The sequence below is a fragment of the Cynocephalus volans genome, chromosome 12 (genome assembly GCF_027409185.1).
Source record: "Cynocephalus volans isolate mCynVol1 chromosome 12, mCynVol1.pri, whole genome shotgun sequence".
NCBI classification, from domain to species: domain Eukaryota; kingdom Metazoa; phylum Chordata; class Mammalia; order Dermoptera; family Cynocephalidae; genus Cynocephalus; species Cynocephalus volans.
The window spans coordinates 86173515-86191871 of NC_084471.1; the positions used below are offsets into that span (position 1 = coordinate 86173515).

Below are 18357 nucleotides of genomic sequence, written 5' to 3' on the forward strand. Positions count from 1 at the left end.
CTTGTATGGAAAAGGATGGATGACTTGGAGGGAAGTCCCAAGAGCCCAGACGACTGGGCCCTCATACAGGAACTGACAACACATGCCTGCCCGGATTTGGGAATTGCTGTGGACCGGCAGCACCTGCCCATGTGCCTCCCATTTTCTCCCTGTTTTAATTGGAGTGCCCACAGCAGTTACATCATGCCTGTCCTACCACTATATGTTGGGTGTGTGAGGGACATATAACTAGTCCTTTAAGTTCCCAGCTCTTTAAATCGAATGGAATGGTACTTAAGAAGCTGTGCCCAAGGGACTTCCCCTGAGGAGCTTCACCTACATCTTGATCTGACCCAGATGACAAGATCCTGGGAGGCTGATGCTTCACTGGAAACAGACTTGGGGGTCTTTGGAGAGGGGATGAGTATATTTTGCATGGAAGAGGGATATAAACTGTTGTAGCCAGAGGGTGGAGCGGCAGATTGTATTTTCCAGATATGGTTGCACCAATATATCCCATCCCCATTCTTCTTACAAGGTGGTGATGTCACTTGTCCATCAAGATATAGGATCTGTGTTCCCTCTCCTTTAATCTGGGTGGGCCTGTGACTACAATAGAAGAGATGCTTTGTAGCTTCTGAGATAAGTCATAGAAGGTGATGTAAATTTCCCTAGCCCTCTTGGGATGCTGGCCTTTAGGACTCAGCCACCATATTGAGAGGAAGCCAAGCGGTCACAAGTAGTTGGGTGCCTCAGCTGAAGTTGCAGCCAACAGCCAGCCTCACCCACCAGAAAGTTGAGTGAGTAGCCTTCAGATGACTTAACCCCCAGCCTTAGCACCACTCCAGCTGATGCCAAGTGGAGCAGAGATGAGATGTTCTGCTGAGCCCTGCCCCAACTGTAGAATCATCAGCAAAATAAATGTTGTCACACAAGCCACAGAGTTTTGGGGTGATGTACAATAGATAACAAAGAGATTCTGGTGCTAGTTTGATGTAATGTATATGAGTTTAAGACTATTTATTCCCCTCCAGTTGCTTTTTCCAAGTCTAAAGAAGTCAGAGGGAATTTTATTCAATCATCTTTCAGAGTCACCATCAGAAGTGACTAAAATCAATTTATTTACATAATCTCACTTTATCCCCATCTTATTTACTTCCTACTTATTCTTTAATATGATAGTTATCTCACATTTAAGATACGTATCTCCAAGAGATTCTTATGTTTTTCCTGAACTTTACAAGCAATTGTGACATTACCTAAGGCATTTATTAAAGAGAGGGGAAAATCTCACATTAAAAAAGAAAAGGACACAAAAATTGCCAGAACAAACCAAATCAGTAATGGAACTAAAAAAAGAACTTGTGTTTTTCATGTTATCAACAATGCTTTAATGTTCAATGACACAGTCTCTTCAACATGAAGAAAACACTGAAAGTCTGTAAATACCTCTTCTGGAACACTTGTGTTAAATGGGTCACGATTAGGAGATCCCATTACTGGAGTAGGTGATGGACTTTTCTCCAGATCACTAAAACCCTGTGCATCTAGCAAAGTGGAGATGGAACTGGAATTGAGCAGGTCTTCATATTCACTATCTTTGCCTAGAAAAAGACAAAGCAAAAAAGAAAATAGCAGCTTTTCATATATATAGCAGCACTTTTGGAGGAAAATAAGAATCCCAATTATATTGAACATGAAAATTTTTTCTGATCCTCAAAAATCAAAGAGTCAACTTCTCCTGGCATCACCTAAAAAACAACATGGGACCTAGGAAACAGCATCTTACACTATGAGCACCTACAGCCCAGGGACTCTTAGGCCACACTGACTACCCAGTAGTGGTATTAACAGAGGTGGTCTTATTTGATGCAACCACTGAAAGGAAATTAGAAGTTCATTTTTTCCAACAATCCTTCTGCAATTTTGTTTTAAAATTTGGGGCTTTACAAATTTTATTTTAGAAATAGCCAAGATGAGGAATACCTGTTAATAGCAAACTAATTCTGAATAGCAACAAAGTCACCATTTAGACAACTCAATTTTTATCACTGCTGTGTTCTTGAAAAAACAGAAAGGAAAAAAGGAAAAGAAAAAAAGACAGATGTCCTTTTGACCCCTCAGGAGGATCCTTTTATGCCATTTTGAGGCAGAAAGAGCCTAACAGAGAAAAGCAACCACATATCCACCAAAGCAGCAACTTTGAGAATTTTTCTTACATTTCCTAGAAATTAAAAGGATTAAGCAACAATGCCAGGTATTCTGTTTTAAAAACAGAAAGAATAATGCTTAAAATTCTAAGCTATGCATAAAAATGTTAAAACATTCATTTCACTTTAGAGATCTTAACTAGACCATAGCTTTTTAAGTTTTATTAGAATGTTATCCTAAATAAATATAAATCCTAGTGAGAAATCACTTTATATAACTCTTCATTGCCACAGGACATAATTTTCAATGTTTGCATGCATAGCAAAAAAGACTGGAAAGAAATACACAAAAATTCCAATAGTTATCACGCTGGCAAAATTATGAGTGATTTTTACTCCCTTTCTCTATTTTCCAAATGCTTGACAATATACTCTAATTAGAAAAATTAACCTTTTCTTCCTTGGTTTTTAAACATAAGAATTGCAGTGTTGAAGTTCTAGAAAATCAAACAATATTTTAAATGCTATGCATATATAAAAATAATTCACTTGCAAAGTTGCAATGTTCTCTAAAAGAGAGACTCTTCTGAAGGCATGGAAAATGCTGAGTGCTAACAACTGCCACAGTCAACACTGATAATTAGAGGTTTACTTCTTCACTCACATATTTATGAGATCTTAATAATATGCCAGGCTCTGTGCACAAAAAGATGTTTTTTTTTTTTTTTCCAAAAATCTTGTTCCAAAGCAGAATTTCCTCTGTGAACTCATCCAAATTAAAATTTCAAAATCTGAGTGTTTCACGAGTACCTTCCAAAAGACTTGTTTATTTCCAGTGCTTACCTGTAGAGCAAATAACTCTGCCTATGTATTGCTAATAAACAAGAGCACTTTCAAAGTTCTTAACATTTTTATTTGTTATAAACGGTCCTCAAAGCTTTTCCACACTTGAGAATGGCTGACTGGCCTATCTGCAGATAAAATAATAATAATAAATACAACAAAATGCATGACTATCTTTACTTAGATGTCTTATGAGATTTTTTGAACTTAACATGTTCAAACCTGAACTCAATCCTCTTTAACCACCCCAATGTTCCTTCTCTAGGCTTCCCCATCTTGGTAAATGGAATCAACATCTGCCCAGCTGCTTTATTCGGAAATGTCTCTTTCTTGTTTTTCTTCCTCTTCTTCACTCTCATCTAATTCATCACAACACTGTGTTGGTTATAACACCATAATATATTTCCAATCAGCACCACCTGATCTTTTCATGTGACTACTCAAGAGTCTCTTGATTAGTTTCCCCTGCTACCAATATGGCTCCCCCCCACCCCCACCATGGTCCATTTGTTGCAAAGATAATGTTGCTGACTTAAAACACACACACACACACACACACACACACACACACACACACACACACACACACACACACACACACACACACACACACACACCTCTTCTGTGGATCCCCCCGCACTTGAACAAGAGCTGAACCCCTCACCTTGCACGACCTAGTTGCTGTTCATCTCTACTCTCTCATCTCATCTCATTCTGCCCACTGCTCACTGCTTTGCAGCCACACTAGTCTTCTTTGACTACTTAAACACACCAACTTCTGTTTTCCCCGAGGCTCTGGGCACATGCTGCTGTTCTCTCTCTCTGGAGAGGCTCTCCCTGACCATCCGTCTATAGTACACTCCACTCAAGAGCCTGTACACTTTCTGGCAGAGAAGAGTTGCCTAATAATATTGTTCAATAAATGAATGAGCTACCCAGTTTGGGAGAATGGATACAATCCCTGAAAGAAGCTGAGACCAAATGTATAAGTTCATGGCCACATAACATCAAGTAAGGTAGAAAACCCATTAGAGCTACACTCTACCTTTTTTACCTTGGGTCGGTACTACGGTATCTTGCATTTTCTTGTACCTGTTCAGGCACTGTCGAAGATCTTCTATTTTCCGATCCTATGATTAAAATAAATTATCACCTTTAATACCACGATTTTAAAACAGAAAAGGTAACTGTGACATAAAGAGTAAGTAGACGTGAATTATTTACAATAATCAAAAAATACTTCTAAACTTTAGTAATACTGGTAATATCTAGAATATTTTTCCTACATACATCAGAGATATGAAAAAAGTACCTCTAAATTTAGAGATCCTATCCTTCAGCTGCCATCTTTAAAAAACAAAAACAAAACAAGGTGATAAGATACAAAACAAAATCAAAAAAGAAAAAAAAAGAAAAAGAAAAAATCAGCTTTCATTACTCTCCTCTGTAACTGGTAAGTTAACCCTTGAAAGACAGACCTACATCTGCTGTCTTTGTCAGTCTCATTAATCACCATCTGGCTTTTCCTTCCTCAAAACACTCCATCAAAGTTGCTCCAATTAGTCATCAGTGATCTCCTATCCATTAAAACAACAAATACTTTTCCACTTGACTGAACCCACTCTTTTCTTCTTTCATTTCTCTGGCCACTCTTTCTTTTCTTCTATTTTAATTTTTTAATCCCTTGCCCAGATAGTTACTCCACTACCATGAACCCCATTATTTTCCCAACCTGGACTATGAAATGTTAGAGCTCCAAGGTTCTGTCCTTAACCCTCTTCTCTTTTCTATGCCCTCAGCTATGGTGCATTATAAAAATAGCCTCCCAGCTCCTCCCACACTGGTTCTGGCCTTGGTCATGTGACTCACACTGCCTGATGAGATATCAACAAATGTGATTCAAGCAAAGGCTTGAAAAGCATTTGCACATTGTGGCTACCCTCTGGTGCTGCTCTAGGGAAGTCTGAGAAACCATGTGAAGGAGTCTAGGCTAGTCTACTGGAGGATGAGAGACTATTTGGAGAAGAGATGAGTCATCCCAACTGGGGCCAAACCAGACACTGAATTGCAGTATCCTAGATCACACAGCCCCACAGGAGCCACCAGCTGACTGCAGAGATCAGCAAAGCCAGCCTAGACCAGAAGCACCTCACCAACCCCCAGAAGTATGAAAAATAATAAATGTGGTTTGTCATGGAGCAAAAGCTAATTGACATCAATTGTAGCTTAGTCCCCATCAATCTACAATTCTACATTTCTCTAAAAACTGATGGCGTTCCCTCCTCACCAATCTGTAATTCTACATGAATCCTAAAACTTAGATTCAGGTTCCATCTTTCTAAGAGAAATCTTCTCTAAGAATGTCCCATGAGCACATCAAACTGAATACAGTGTATCTGAAATTAAGCTCTTTATTTCCCTCCAGTACTTGAACCTCTGCTTAGGTTTCCTCAACTCTCTAAGGATACTATCATTTCACCCAGGTGCACAAAACAGAAACTTACTCTCATTTCTCAAATCCAGACATCTTTAAATCTTGTCAGGCTGTACATTTCTCTAAAATCTCTTCCCTCTTTGCCACTTCACCACCATTGCCCTATTTCAGGCCCTCTTCATTTCTCACTTAGACGATTTTTAACAGTTTCTTAATTGTAATATTTCTCTTTACTCCCCCATTCTGCTACCAGAGTTAGCTTTTAAGAGTAGCAATTGAATTATGTCACTGCCCAAGGTCTATAAGCTAGGACCCCACAGCTCGAGCCTAGCACATGAAGTCACCTCCCTTCTGACTGAGCTCCCTGGTCAGCCTCACACACCCCCACCTCCCTGTATCTCATGCCCTTGCACTTTCCCAGCATGCACTGGGCTATTTCCAGCCTGGATTTTGAGGGATGTTTTGGTTCATGGCCCCTTTGCCTGGAAACCTTAATTTTCCCCATGAACAACTCTTGCTCTTCCCCAGAATTTACTCAAATATGTCCTCTTTGAAACCTTCTGGAAACTCCCATGGAAGTTATGTTACTCTTGGTGCTTCTATAGCAGTTTGAACACCTGGTAAGCCGTCATTCAACACTGAGAGTTTTGTTTGTTGTTGCTTTTTGGGGGAAAGAAATTAAAACAAAATAAATTTCACCGATTTTTTTAAAAAAGATAAAAAGCTATGGTGGGCAGCTTGCTAATTACTTTTCTTTTTATTCAATAGTGGGAAAGCCTAGCAAAAAGAAACCTAAATATGGGTGGGTGAAAATGACGATGAGTTTATTTCCAAGGAATAAAGAGTAAATAAAAAGAATGAAAGGTAAACATAAATGAGATAAGAATTAGAGTAGACAAGAATTAGGGGAAAAAAAACTTGTGAGAAAAAGATTAAGCCAAAGTTCTTTGACATTTTGCTGTTTTTTACTTTCTCAAAATCACTCTTTTCTTGGGAAAATGTCCCCTTGTTCTATTCATTATGGGACACAAGGGGAGAGCAATTCTAATGACATGGAGCTGAACTTGACTGTTACCACCTGCTGTATACATGGATGGCCAGACAAGCCATGAAGAAACACGTTGCCTTACTAGAGTAATTGTGTCCCTGCTCCCAGCAGGGTGAAACTGAAGATGTGGGTAAGAAGACCCAACTGGGGTAAAAGAACCCCTGGAGACCTTGGTATCAGTCCATGTAGATAAAACAAGGCCCAGGCCCATACATGACCCCACTGCACCTGTGCCTCTGTTGTCTGATATTTCACCTCTCAGGAAAGCAGAGACAACCACGGATGTGAAAGAGGCCAGGAGTGTGCAGGAAATAATATGTATATGGAGAAGAAAACCAACACGATCGTGAAGTTAAAGTTGTCATGGTCTACCTCCTTCAGAGTTCGTATCTTAGCCCAGAATTTCCAGTGACCACAGCAATGATGTACTATGGAATGTATCCTTTCTCTTAATTATCACCTGAATATACAGAACCGATCTGGTAGTTTGAACACTTTCTAAACTCATGGGGGCAGAAGGGGGATATTCTCAGTGGAGCCAGAGGTACAGGTCCCTATTCCTATGCACACAGCTACAATCACAATTGCCATCACTGAGAGCGTGTGTGCCTGAGCATGCGGAGAGAGGGAATGTTTGCTCCTTCATGTCAGTAGTGTCTTGGGTATATTCTTTCAAACTGGGATATCTCAAGAAATTGCATGGAATGATCAAAATGGTATTACAAAACATCCCCCAAAATCTTTAAATTTCATCTGGATACCTTTTCTTCATTTGCTGCCATCAAAGACTCCACCGCCTTTTTCATTTTCTGAACTTCAATATCTGAAAACAACACAACGACCCATCAGAAGTCAGTTCAGTTAATACATGTGACAATGACGAGAAGCTACTTACTCTTCAGACTGGAATATTTTAAGGTAACGATTGTTAATAATTTGTTTTATTTGCTTTTTAAAAGGGAGCATTTTAACACCCTTATTATTTTTTTAGGGAAAATCTGAAAGATGAACACCATCTTTCTCCCTCAAACAGTTGTTGTTCCAGAAAGAAAATAAGGGTGTGTGAGAGCTATCTACCCTCTCAAAGCAACATCACAGCCTTCATGAGAACAGCTGAGATGAAATTTGAGTACCGTAACAATAAAAACACGGAGTTTTCAAAAAAGGAACCAAGACAGCTGTGGGTGAAAGCACTGAATGGTACATATAATGAGAAAAGCAGAGAAAATGATATTCAGTTATAACCAAGATGGAGACAGGAATGCTAAGAGCCTCATGGAATGTGATATTTACGTGAGTAGTCATGCTTAGAAGCCGGCTGCAGGTTCCATACAGAAGGGCAATAAGCACTTTGCTTCATCTATAAACTTCATTTCCAATGCTGTTTTAAAACAGTTTTTGAGACATAGAGGCCAAAGTAAGCTGACTGTGATTTTTCCTTAAAATTTGATATTCAAATACAAAAGCAAGTTAACTTTAATAATAAAAACTCAAATATTTTAAAAATAAAAAGTCACCCCAGTGTGAAACTATAAATTAAAAAACTGAAACAGAAAAAATAATTCAGCTAAAGTTGCCTGCTTATCAGAAAAAAATATGCTACTTTAGATAATTTTTACTGATGACAATGTCATTTTAGCCCAGAGATCCATTTTAGACCTCTGACCTCTAGAACTGTAAGATAATAAATCTGTGTTTTTTAAGCCACCAAAAAGAAAATAGATAATTTTTAAAATAATGGAGCATCATTCAGCACTGATATAATATTTTCAGTTAAGATCTATTCTATAGACACTTTTTTTAAAGACAATTCCCTTGACTTAGTAATTCAATGTCTATATTTTTTTGTACTGTGTGATTTGAATTTTTTGTTCCTTGCTGTGATCAATGTTTATGTAGTAGAGCATTACGATCACAAATCAAGGATTTTGGTTTGATTGCACTACATTACATTTTTTAAAGCAGTTCTGATTTCTGACTTGACTAAAATAAGCTGTGTCTTAATGTATGTAATGAGTACTTAAAATTTTAATCCATGTGGTTCCCCCCTTTTATTGCACTGTATTTCAGAAGCTCTAACTCTTTCATACATGAGTAAAATTTAATGGTTCCATTGTATTATTTGATCATGACATTTTGGAGAAACAGTCCCAGCCGTAATGTTGTATAGGGTAGTCCTCACCGGATGCTATACCTTTCAAAACCACTATATTTCTAATAAATTTTGCTGTGAAAAACTGAAGAAAAAAAAAAATCAATGTGTTGGGGAAAGAGCTCCTTAAGGATTTATCTTTATGTTGCATTAAATAATTCGGTCTCCATTAATCAGGCCTGGATACAATCTCTTTTGTAACACCAAGAGGACATATTCAAAGAAGCTTCTGATGTAAACCTCAGTGAAATAGTGGACTTCAAAACACTGCAGAACAAAAGTTCAAAATGATCTTTCAACTATGGTAAATCTTAAAAACAGTGGGTTTTCATAGATATAAATGTTGTTTTCTCCTCTGACCCTGTATCACCCAGAGCACAGAGAAAACATTTTCTTATCTCTACCACTCTGTGTGCCCTGTTGTACCCAGTGGAGCAAAAGGGCTGAATCAAACAAAATCTGCAAAATGATCTTTTACCCCTTGTTTGTATGGTCTATTTGTCTACCCTCTATTATGTATACTCTGAAGAAATGGAGGGCTTATTGATGAAGCAACTTTACATCTTTGGTGAGAGAAATGTTTTAAAACACATGCAAAGAACAGTCCAAGTAGTACTTTTGGTGAATGTAAAGGCTGATGGAAATACACCAAAAACCTTACTTTTTTCTTTGAGCTTCTTTTTAAAATTTTCATCTGTGCAGGAAAACCCATCAAATTGGAAGTTAGCATATGTTACAACAATAAATAATATTTTAAAAGCACTATTACTTAGTCTCCTTTCACCTAAAATAAGGGGACTCTAACCTTATAAAAACTGGATATTAAGCCCTATATTATGACTTTGTACAATAAATAATTCTCTGTGGGAGGTTGGAGAATGTACCTAATTAATCAAAAGACCTAAATTCGAGTTACTATTTCTTTCACTTCATCTTTCTGAACTTTGATTTTCTCAAATTAAAATTAGGCCTATGGAGTATAAGCACTTCTTACACCACATGTGCTGAAAAACAAGTTAATGTTCCTTTGGCTGCTTTTTATATTTCCATCACAGTTTGATACGTGGTCCTTCCTGAATGTGACTAGTACATTGTTTGTGCAATGTCCAACTCACCTCAACAACACTGAAACAGTCTCCTGTTCAATGACATGAGTCCACTGATGATGCACTTATATATTGCTGCAGTGTCAGCCTGCCATGAAGTTTCTTTCTTTTTTCTTTTTTTTTTTTTTTTGGTTGTGCATGAGGTTTTCTCTTATACTTTCTATATTTAAATTTTTTTCTTTAGAGACCATGTACAATTTTTGTAATAAGAAAACTTAATGAGTGTTATTTTCTAAAGAATATTTCTTCCTTTTGACCTGGTCAGATCAATCTATTGACTTGCTACCATGAAGTTTCTAAACACTTGCTCTCAAACCCTGTATTTATCTGGTCATGCATGGATAACAAGCAGTTCACAGACTGGTTCTAGCCCTCAGATTAGACTTTGGATAGCACTACCCTAAAATACTCTCTAACCCACAAGTCCTGTGATTCTATCGCATTCTTAAAGCCCTAAAAGTATGACCTATTTCTGAATGCCCTTTAATAATACGCAATTCTACATATGCCAAAATACAAGAGGTATATCCATTTCCCTTAGGTTTGATGAACTGAGTTTTCCTATGGACAGGGAATTGTGATACCTACAGGTATATAAAGCCATGATATCCCAGAGCCAAGAAAGACTTAGAGGTAATCTAATTCAAGTCCTCATTATGTAGACAATAATGTTATTAATTTTTACATAAGAGATAAAAATGTACCAAAGCTACTAACTGGAATTTGTTCTGTTTCAAATGATTCAAAAGTTTGCTTTGGTATCTCATAGTGCCACCGTTGTCATTTGTAATAACAAAGAAAGGTTCGATTTGACCTGGTATTGTCAGATATCATGCACTCTATAGTTACAAATATAATTTTTAAAAAGACACATTTTATTCAAGTTATTTTCTATCATGTATAACCTACCTTATTAAAAATTATAATCCACATAATACTCAGAACGAACCTCCTCAGTTTTGAAAAAATAATTTGGATACACTCATACATTTTTAAAAAAACAGAATTAGCCTATTTTTGCTTCTGGCTCAACCCATGGTAAAAATTTTCACTAATTTGCCAAAGGTACACAGCCATTCCTCTCTTTTCTCAAAAGGGCAGAAAAGATTTCTAAAGCCCTTCACTTTATCTTGTCCTATTTCAGTTCTGAGAGAAACAATCTTGGGACATAGTAATGGTTCTTTTTAATTCTCTTGACATTCCCTTGTATTGCAGTTTGGACAAGTACATTCTCATGCTGAGAATTTACAATTAGTAATCTAAAACGAGCACCCAGTGAAGTACAGAAGTGTCCTCCAGCTACTGAAGAAGTTAATGCATTCCCATCACAGCAGAGAGTCTTGGAGAATTCCCTGTGGTCCTGGGTCTAGTTGGCTTTTGCTACTCTTTCTCTGATGCTAAAATTACATATTGACTAACACCAGTTTCTTTTGTAGATTTTAGAGGATTTTAAAAAGTAAGATAACAAATGTTAAATATGTATTTTTACCTCTATCAGGAATTTCTATCCCTTCTCCTTTCATCTTGGAAACCAATTTTTCTTGTAGCCTTTTTACTTCACATTCCTTCTCTTCCAGTTGTTCTTTTAAAGATGCGAGTTCTTCCTACAAATTACAAATTCATTTTATAACAGTAGATTATGACAATAAGAGAATATTCAGAGACCACGTTAGCTCTTTAAAGCAATAATCAGATTTTGCAAATGAAACAAGAATCTATAAGGATTTAGACACAAACATCAGAAATTATGCAAGGGCAATGATGAGCAGGAAGCAAGACTATTAATATAAGCCCAATTTATAATCATTATAGTACAATTATTTCAATTTTCTTTGTAATTAAAAGAAATCTTTTAAAGTGTAATTAGAAATAGGATAGACCTAAGGTTTAAATGTTATGTTAAATTTAAAAACCTGACCAAGTTAATCAAGGAGGACAATTATATTAGATATTTAGTGTCATTAAAACCAAATAAAGTACAAACGGGAAAAGATTCGTTTGACATCTACTCAGCATTTCAAGATGGCACTCATGCTTCCTGGACAAGCAGAGAGCTGAATTAGTGGGTAAGGTAACAAGTCATGAAAAACTTAAGTCAAATCATGGGACTAAATATAATTCATCCTCATCACTAAGATCACAGGACAGAATCTCCAACAACAGTGGGAAAAATAAATTTAGCAAAAGTCCTCTTTTATTTTTTAACTATGCAACTGTAAAAGATCCCAAGTCCATCACTCTATTTACTAATGTTTTAATTTTCAGTTTCATTTTAGTAAAGAAGTTAGGTTTAGCAAACTTAAATTTTGCTGGCTGTATTTAACACAGAAAATAACACATTACTTTTGCAATGCTGATAAGTACACCTTATATTTGATGTCACATTTTATTTTCAGAATGTCTAAAGATATTTATTACATTTAGTTCTATGAGAAGATAGAGCTCTCCAAAGAAGCTAGAAAGTTGGCCCTATAGTTTTGAATTATGCTAGGGGCTGACAGCAAGTTCAAGCAATTTTCAGTAGCACTGGCAAGAAGGGCTGCCTTGTTCTCACTGCACTGCCTCTAAGCAGTAATCTCTATTCACTGGCACAAAATAGTTAAAATAGTTAACTGCTGTTTACGTTTACCTCCAAGAAAGTCCTGAAGGAGGAAAGCAGTCTCTACTGTTGATATGAAACAGAATTCTATCACAGGTGAACTTTTTTACAATTGTTTTATTTACCATGTTTGGGTTTCAGTCTAAGAGACTTAGATTTAACTTATAAATTAATACTTTTATTTTACTTATTATTTTTCACTAATTACTTCATATGTTTCTGAAACCTATATCAGGCATCCCATTGTCCCTTGAATGAGCTTTAACTGTATTGTTAACAAACAGGCAACACACACAAAATGAATGCACACACCACGGAAAATACCACCACGGCAAAACGACACAAGCCAGAAAGCGACAGGCCATGGATCCCATCACCCAAAGTCTACTACACCTTCAGTGACTCCCATTTTTGTTCCATCCGCTGCTTTTCATACTGCATCTGACCCACCTTGATTTTCATGCTAGAAAGTTTGGCCATTAAAGACTGGTAGAGAGACAGAGGAGTGAAAGAAAACTACAGATAGAAAAAGACAAGCTAAATAACCAAGAAAATAGTATCAGTTTGTAAAGGAGGTTAGACAACTCAGACAAATGGCAGGTTATATTTGGTCAGGTTAGTTAAGCCTTGTTTTTTATTCAGAACAGTAGCATTTAAATTCAAGAAGGCTTCCAGCTTGGGGGAAACGTCATTTACTTGTAAAATGCCTTCTTTATCATATGCTAAGTAGAAAACATTTTATTTATATTATTGGTCATAGATGAGTCGTGGAGCCATTTGTTTAAACATTTTTACTGGTGAAAAAACTTACTTTGGTTGATTTAAGCTTTTTTTCATATTGAAGTCTTTCACTGTCCATTTCACTGACTTTCAGCCTCAAATCATTGATCTCTTGCATTAGCCCCTGTCCAAAAAGAAGCAAGGAAATGCATTAGGAAAGTGGTAACAGTTATCTATACCAAAATAGCAGCTTGTAAATCTTAACAAGTCAATGGCTCCTAGGATTAAAGTTGTATGAATTAGATGAGACAAATGGGGAAAAAAATGTATCTCCTTAAGAACCAAACCATCTTTCTCTTTGTTTTTATTTTTTTGTTATTTTTTTGGCAGCTGGTCGGTACAGGGATCTGAACCCTTGACCTTGGTGTTATCAGCAGCACACTCTAACCAAGTGAGCTAACCAGCCAGTCCCCATTTTTCTGTTTAAAAGATTGCTTTAAATTCACAATGCCACAGCCTTAAAGTGATGGGATTATATCAAAAAAGGAAACTATAATTTTGATTAAGAAAGGCAGTTAATCACTATCATCTGTCAAATATTTCTAGACTAAAAATGACTGTATGAACTCTTTTAAGATAAACCGCAGAAATTTTCTTTAGTAAAACCATTTACTTTAGGTCCTTTTCAGTGATAGATGGGTATTTATAAAAATACTTTTTATAATTCCTTTCTTTGTCTATAAAAATACAGATTATTCATCAACACAATCTGGGAGAATGGAATGAAATTTAAATCTCCTCTAATGATTAATATGTTTTGCTCCTCTCTTTTCACAAGACACTTATTCCTGACACAGAAGCTACAGAATAGAATTTTACAAGAATGCCATAAGGAACAAATAGAAGAGAGCTATAAGAAATAAAACTTTGTAAACAGAGATTATTCTAAACTTCCAAGTGTAATGATTCAAGTTCACAAAGTCTAGAAAAAGGGATTCTATGATACTCTTACAAGTGAAATACATTTGGGAGTAAACCCACAGCCTTTTAAACTGTGGTCTCTTGCAAAATGGAGAAAAGTATTACCTATCCTTATTATATAATAACTTATTAATAATCATACAATATTTCAATAAGAAGAAATCTATTTTTTCCTTTTATGAATGAGGTCAAGAACTGTTTGACATTATTCAATAACATTTTGGTTGTGATTCTTTATCTACAAGTTCAGAATTCAAGTTGAAAGAAAAAGTCAGTTTCTCCCACTTATTTAAACTTATCATCTTTTGCATGATATGAATTCGTAGTGGTTGTTATGCATCAATCTGTTTTTTAATATATATTCTCCCACTTTCTCATTAAGAAATAGCTTGGTATTCTTATCTGATGGTGTTGAATTTTATCACTGCCTTTAGAAATAGTGACAATTTGCAAAAAAGAAACAATTGAAGAAAATGGAATTATAAACTAGGATCATTTTTTCTATTTTAAAAAACTACCCAATTACCTTTTATGGCAACACTTGAAATATGAATCTAAATTTTCAACATGAAAGAAGTCTTATCTTTCCATGATAACTCAAGCTGAAAAATCTGGAAATAGCTCCTTAATGTGAGACTTTAAAAAATAGAATATGAACTATTTCAATTAATTTCTTTCTTATCAGAAGTCCAGTTCTTTAAAAAAAAAAAAAAAAAAATCCCTGTTACCTTTTCTGTTTCAGAGAACTCTCTCTTCTGGGCTCCCACAGGAACTCAGTTTCAGACATCTGTGCTCTTAACAGAAGGGGGCACTGTTGAATGACGCTAACTAACCATCTCCCATCAGCAATTTCTGGGACAGGCAAGTCCTGAATTTTCCAAGGTTTAAAACAACTTTTGCCCCCAATCTTTCAGAAATGCCTATACCTCTTCCCCACTCCAATAACTCCTTAGAAATTAATATCCAAATAATCTAAAATGCTAAGACAGAATTAAAGGATTCTGGATTCATGAAACGGCCAGCAACACATTTTATTTTTATTAAGGGACCAAAAACAGGAACATGAGCCTATTCAATTTATTTTTAATTTTGAAGGCTATTTTAATTATTTTCATATAGAACATCACAAAGTTTATCAAATATTCTATATTCTCTGGGTATGTGCATACTACATTTTACCAATAGCGTTGAATATTCATTAGAAAATTACCAGGGATTGAATGTACTCAAAGTTTGATGACCTAGATCACTTTACATGAGTGAAATAAGGAACAGTGGGGGAAAAGTTTGATACAAAATGCAGACAAATTCAAAGGATTAATTTAGCTCTGGGGTTTTATAAAAAAATCAATAAATAAAACATTTACTGCAATTTAGTCCCAACATTTGGTTAATATCTCGTACCCAGACTAAACTAACAATAGTAGGTTAAGGCTTCCACTAAACTTAGCATGTACAATGTAGAAGGCCACCTCAGTCCCACATATCGATATTTCTTTTCCTGCAGCAGAGCCAGCTCCACCACTATGTTGTCCCTCTGTTGATCTGAGTTCTACTATTACCTTACATAGCAACTATGGGGTCAGGGAATGACAAAAAGAGTGAAAAGAGGAAAATATGAGAATAAATTTTTAAAGAAAGCACAAAAGCGAGAATTTTAAAGAAACTGGGCAAGTTTCCAAGTCCTTTTCTAAGAATCCCAGTCTCAATCATGTAAGAAAGATGCTCATATGATTGACAAAGAACTTTAAGATTAAAACATGAACCAAGTTAAAGACTTCTTTTTGCTATTGAGGAAGCAAGACATATACAAAGGTTTTCCATTATAGTTAGGTCTTTGACAGAAAATTCAAGTTTGTAAGTAGCAGTGGAGTTTAAACTTCATTACCTGCCAATCTATGAGGACTTTCACACAGTGGATAATACATGTAACGTACTTGGTAGCATGATGGCATATAGTCAGCATGAAATAAATGTTTGAAATGAAGATAGAAAGGAAACATAAAGAATTTCTCCTCCTCTTTCCCTCTTGGTACCCATTTTCTAATCCAGTACAACACAAAATAGATAGAAAAAAGGCGGGGATATGACCCTCAGAAAGAAGAATTTCTACAGCAAATAGATAGATTAATCAAACAAACAGATTTCAGATGGAGGTGCCTTCTCCCCCCACCAACAAAACAACAAACAAACTAGAAGACCTGGATTAACAATAAAATAGGGAGAACAAACAATGAAGCTTGTTCGGACACTGAAATGGGTATTTCAAGTTGCAGTATCTACCCTGAATTTTATAAAAGTATAGGGAGCCTTATTTAATTGGAATGCTTTACATGTAAAATAGACCAAAAGTAGAAGGTCAAACTTAATGACCTCGAAAAAGCTCTGTGATTAAAATTTATCCTCAAAAAGAAGCAGAATGAGGGCAGATAGTAATTAATTGCCTCCCCTGCACACCTCCAAGGAATCTCAGCTTTGCCCTAGGAATATGTGTGTATGTGGGTGTGTGTGTGTGAGAGACAGACAGACAGACAGCTGGATGGCATCACGTACCTCTGCGTCTCTGAACCTATCTTCATAATCCAATCTGTCCTTCTCTACAGCTGTCAGTTTTAACTTCAAGTTAGATATTTCAGCCATCAGATCCAACTTCTGAGTTTCTAAGGATGTTCTACTCAGAAGCTCCTATTAAAATTTAAGAAATACAGCCACAGGTGAATTTGTGTCATTTATGATTGTAAAGCAGCAACTATCAAGTAGAGGATGCAGTGAAGAATAACTATTAAATATACGCATTTAAAAAAAATTTATTTACTTTAGATACCCCCCTTTGAGCAGAACTAAACCCATGTCAGTTTACTGGGGGAGACAGATATAAACAGACACACATATATAAACCTTATATATTCTTAGGCCTGATGGTCACATTGGTGATGATGATGATATTATGTGTGCTATGTGCCAGGCACTGTGCTGACATACATTAAGTGGTTCAATTCGCACAACAATCCTATAAGGCAGAAACTCTTGTTATTCTTATTCAACAGGTGAGGAAGCAGAGGAAAAAAGAGGTTAAGAATTTGCCAAAAGTCATACAGCAAGGAAATGGCAGAACAGGAATTCAAACCTAAGTGGTTTTGTGCCAGTGTGTACTCTGTCCACTATTCAAGTATTACAGGGCTTCTCATATATAACCACTGAGAGAGAGTGTGTGTGTGTGTGTGTGTGTGTGTGTGTGTGTGTAAACATTATGAGGTTTCCCCAATAACAAAGGTCATATATGGTACTTAATCTTTTTTCTTAATCAAAATATAAGCTCATGGTTGAGTGTTAGGAAACCACATGAATGCAAAAAGAAGAAAACAAAATTTTTTTTTTTTTTGTCCTGTTTGTGACCGGCTGCACCGCGCTCAGCCAGTGAGCGCACCGGCCATCCCTATATAGGATCCGAACCCGCGGCGGGAGCGCTGCCGCACTCCCAGCGCCACACTCTCCCGAGTGCGCCACGGGGTCGGCCCAAGAAGAAAATTTTTAAAACCTACAATTCTATTAATATTTTATTCCAGATTCTAATTACATAAACACTCTATATTGTGTGTATGTGTTTTGAGACCTGCTACTCTAGATTTTTGTTTAAAATGTACCTAGGTGAATCTAAGTGAATCACGAAATTTACCACTGCATCAGAGCAAACACAACATAGATGTGTAGCATCTCAAACAGTTCAGCAGGAAAATTCCACCTTGGTGCTGGCTTCTCCACATACCTGCTGCAGCATTTCTTCTGTAGCATTCAACTTCTCTCTGTGCTCTTCAAGACAAAACTCCAAATCTCGAATCTTCTCTCCCTGAGCCTCCACCTGGTCTGTTAACACACTTACCTGTATACAGAGCAAAATACTGCAATGAGTTAGAAAGAATTTGAGTCCCATTGCTTATTTTATTTCTCTAAATAGAACAAAAACTGGAATGATCTCACCACTAATATGGGTGTAACTTTTAGATATCTGAGAATTAAGAAAACAGTGGTCCTTCACATTCCTATTTACATGTTGTTTTTTGACGTAAGGACTTCTATTCAATTTTGGAGAAAGTGAGTGCTGATTGGGAATGTACAACACTTTATAGGTTAAAACCATTTCAACCATTTATGGGAGGTGACATGTACACAAATTATCTCTTTTTGTGGGGAGGAGATACCATTAGAGGTTAAGAGAGTAAATGAAGTTAATGTTTGAAACAGAAATTATCAAGGACTATTCAAATTTGATAGTTAAAGAAGAATAAGGAAAAGAATCCAGGGAGTTCAAATTCCATGAGATCCCTCAAGATCACAATGATCACAA

The 18357-nt window shown here is 36.3% G+C and overlaps 1 protein-coding gene across 14 annotated transcripts in view; it reads right to left on the minus strand.

Annotated features, from left to right (window-relative positions):
• PPFIBP1 (PPFIA binding protein 1) overlaps positions 1-18357 on the minus strand; it is a 153699-nt gene that overhangs the window by 21578 nt on the left and 113764 nt on the right. For 4 of the 14 annotated variants that reach the window (XM_063074766.1, XM_063074765.1, XM_063074768.1 and 1 more), the window contains 9 exons: positions 17779-17892; positions 16566-16697; positions 13123-13215; positions 12705-12797; positions 11202-11316; positions 9268-9300; positions 7216-7277; positions 4018-4102; positions 1429-1583 (listed from right to left, as the gene is read on the minus strand). In XM_063074766.1, coding sequence (XP_062930836.1) covers positions 1429-1583; positions 4018-4102; positions 7216-7277; positions 9268-9300; positions 11202-11316; positions 12705-12797; positions 13123-13215; positions 16566-16697; positions 17779-17892 — 882 coding nt within the window. The remainder of the gene's footprint in view (positions 1-1428; positions 1584-4017; positions 4103-7215; positions 7278-9267; positions 9301-11201; positions 11317-12704; positions 12798-13122; positions 13216-16565; positions 16698-17778; positions 17893-18357) is intronic. The other 10 variants (XM_063074777.1, XM_063074772.1, XM_063074775.1 and 7 more) reach the window with 7 other exon arrangements.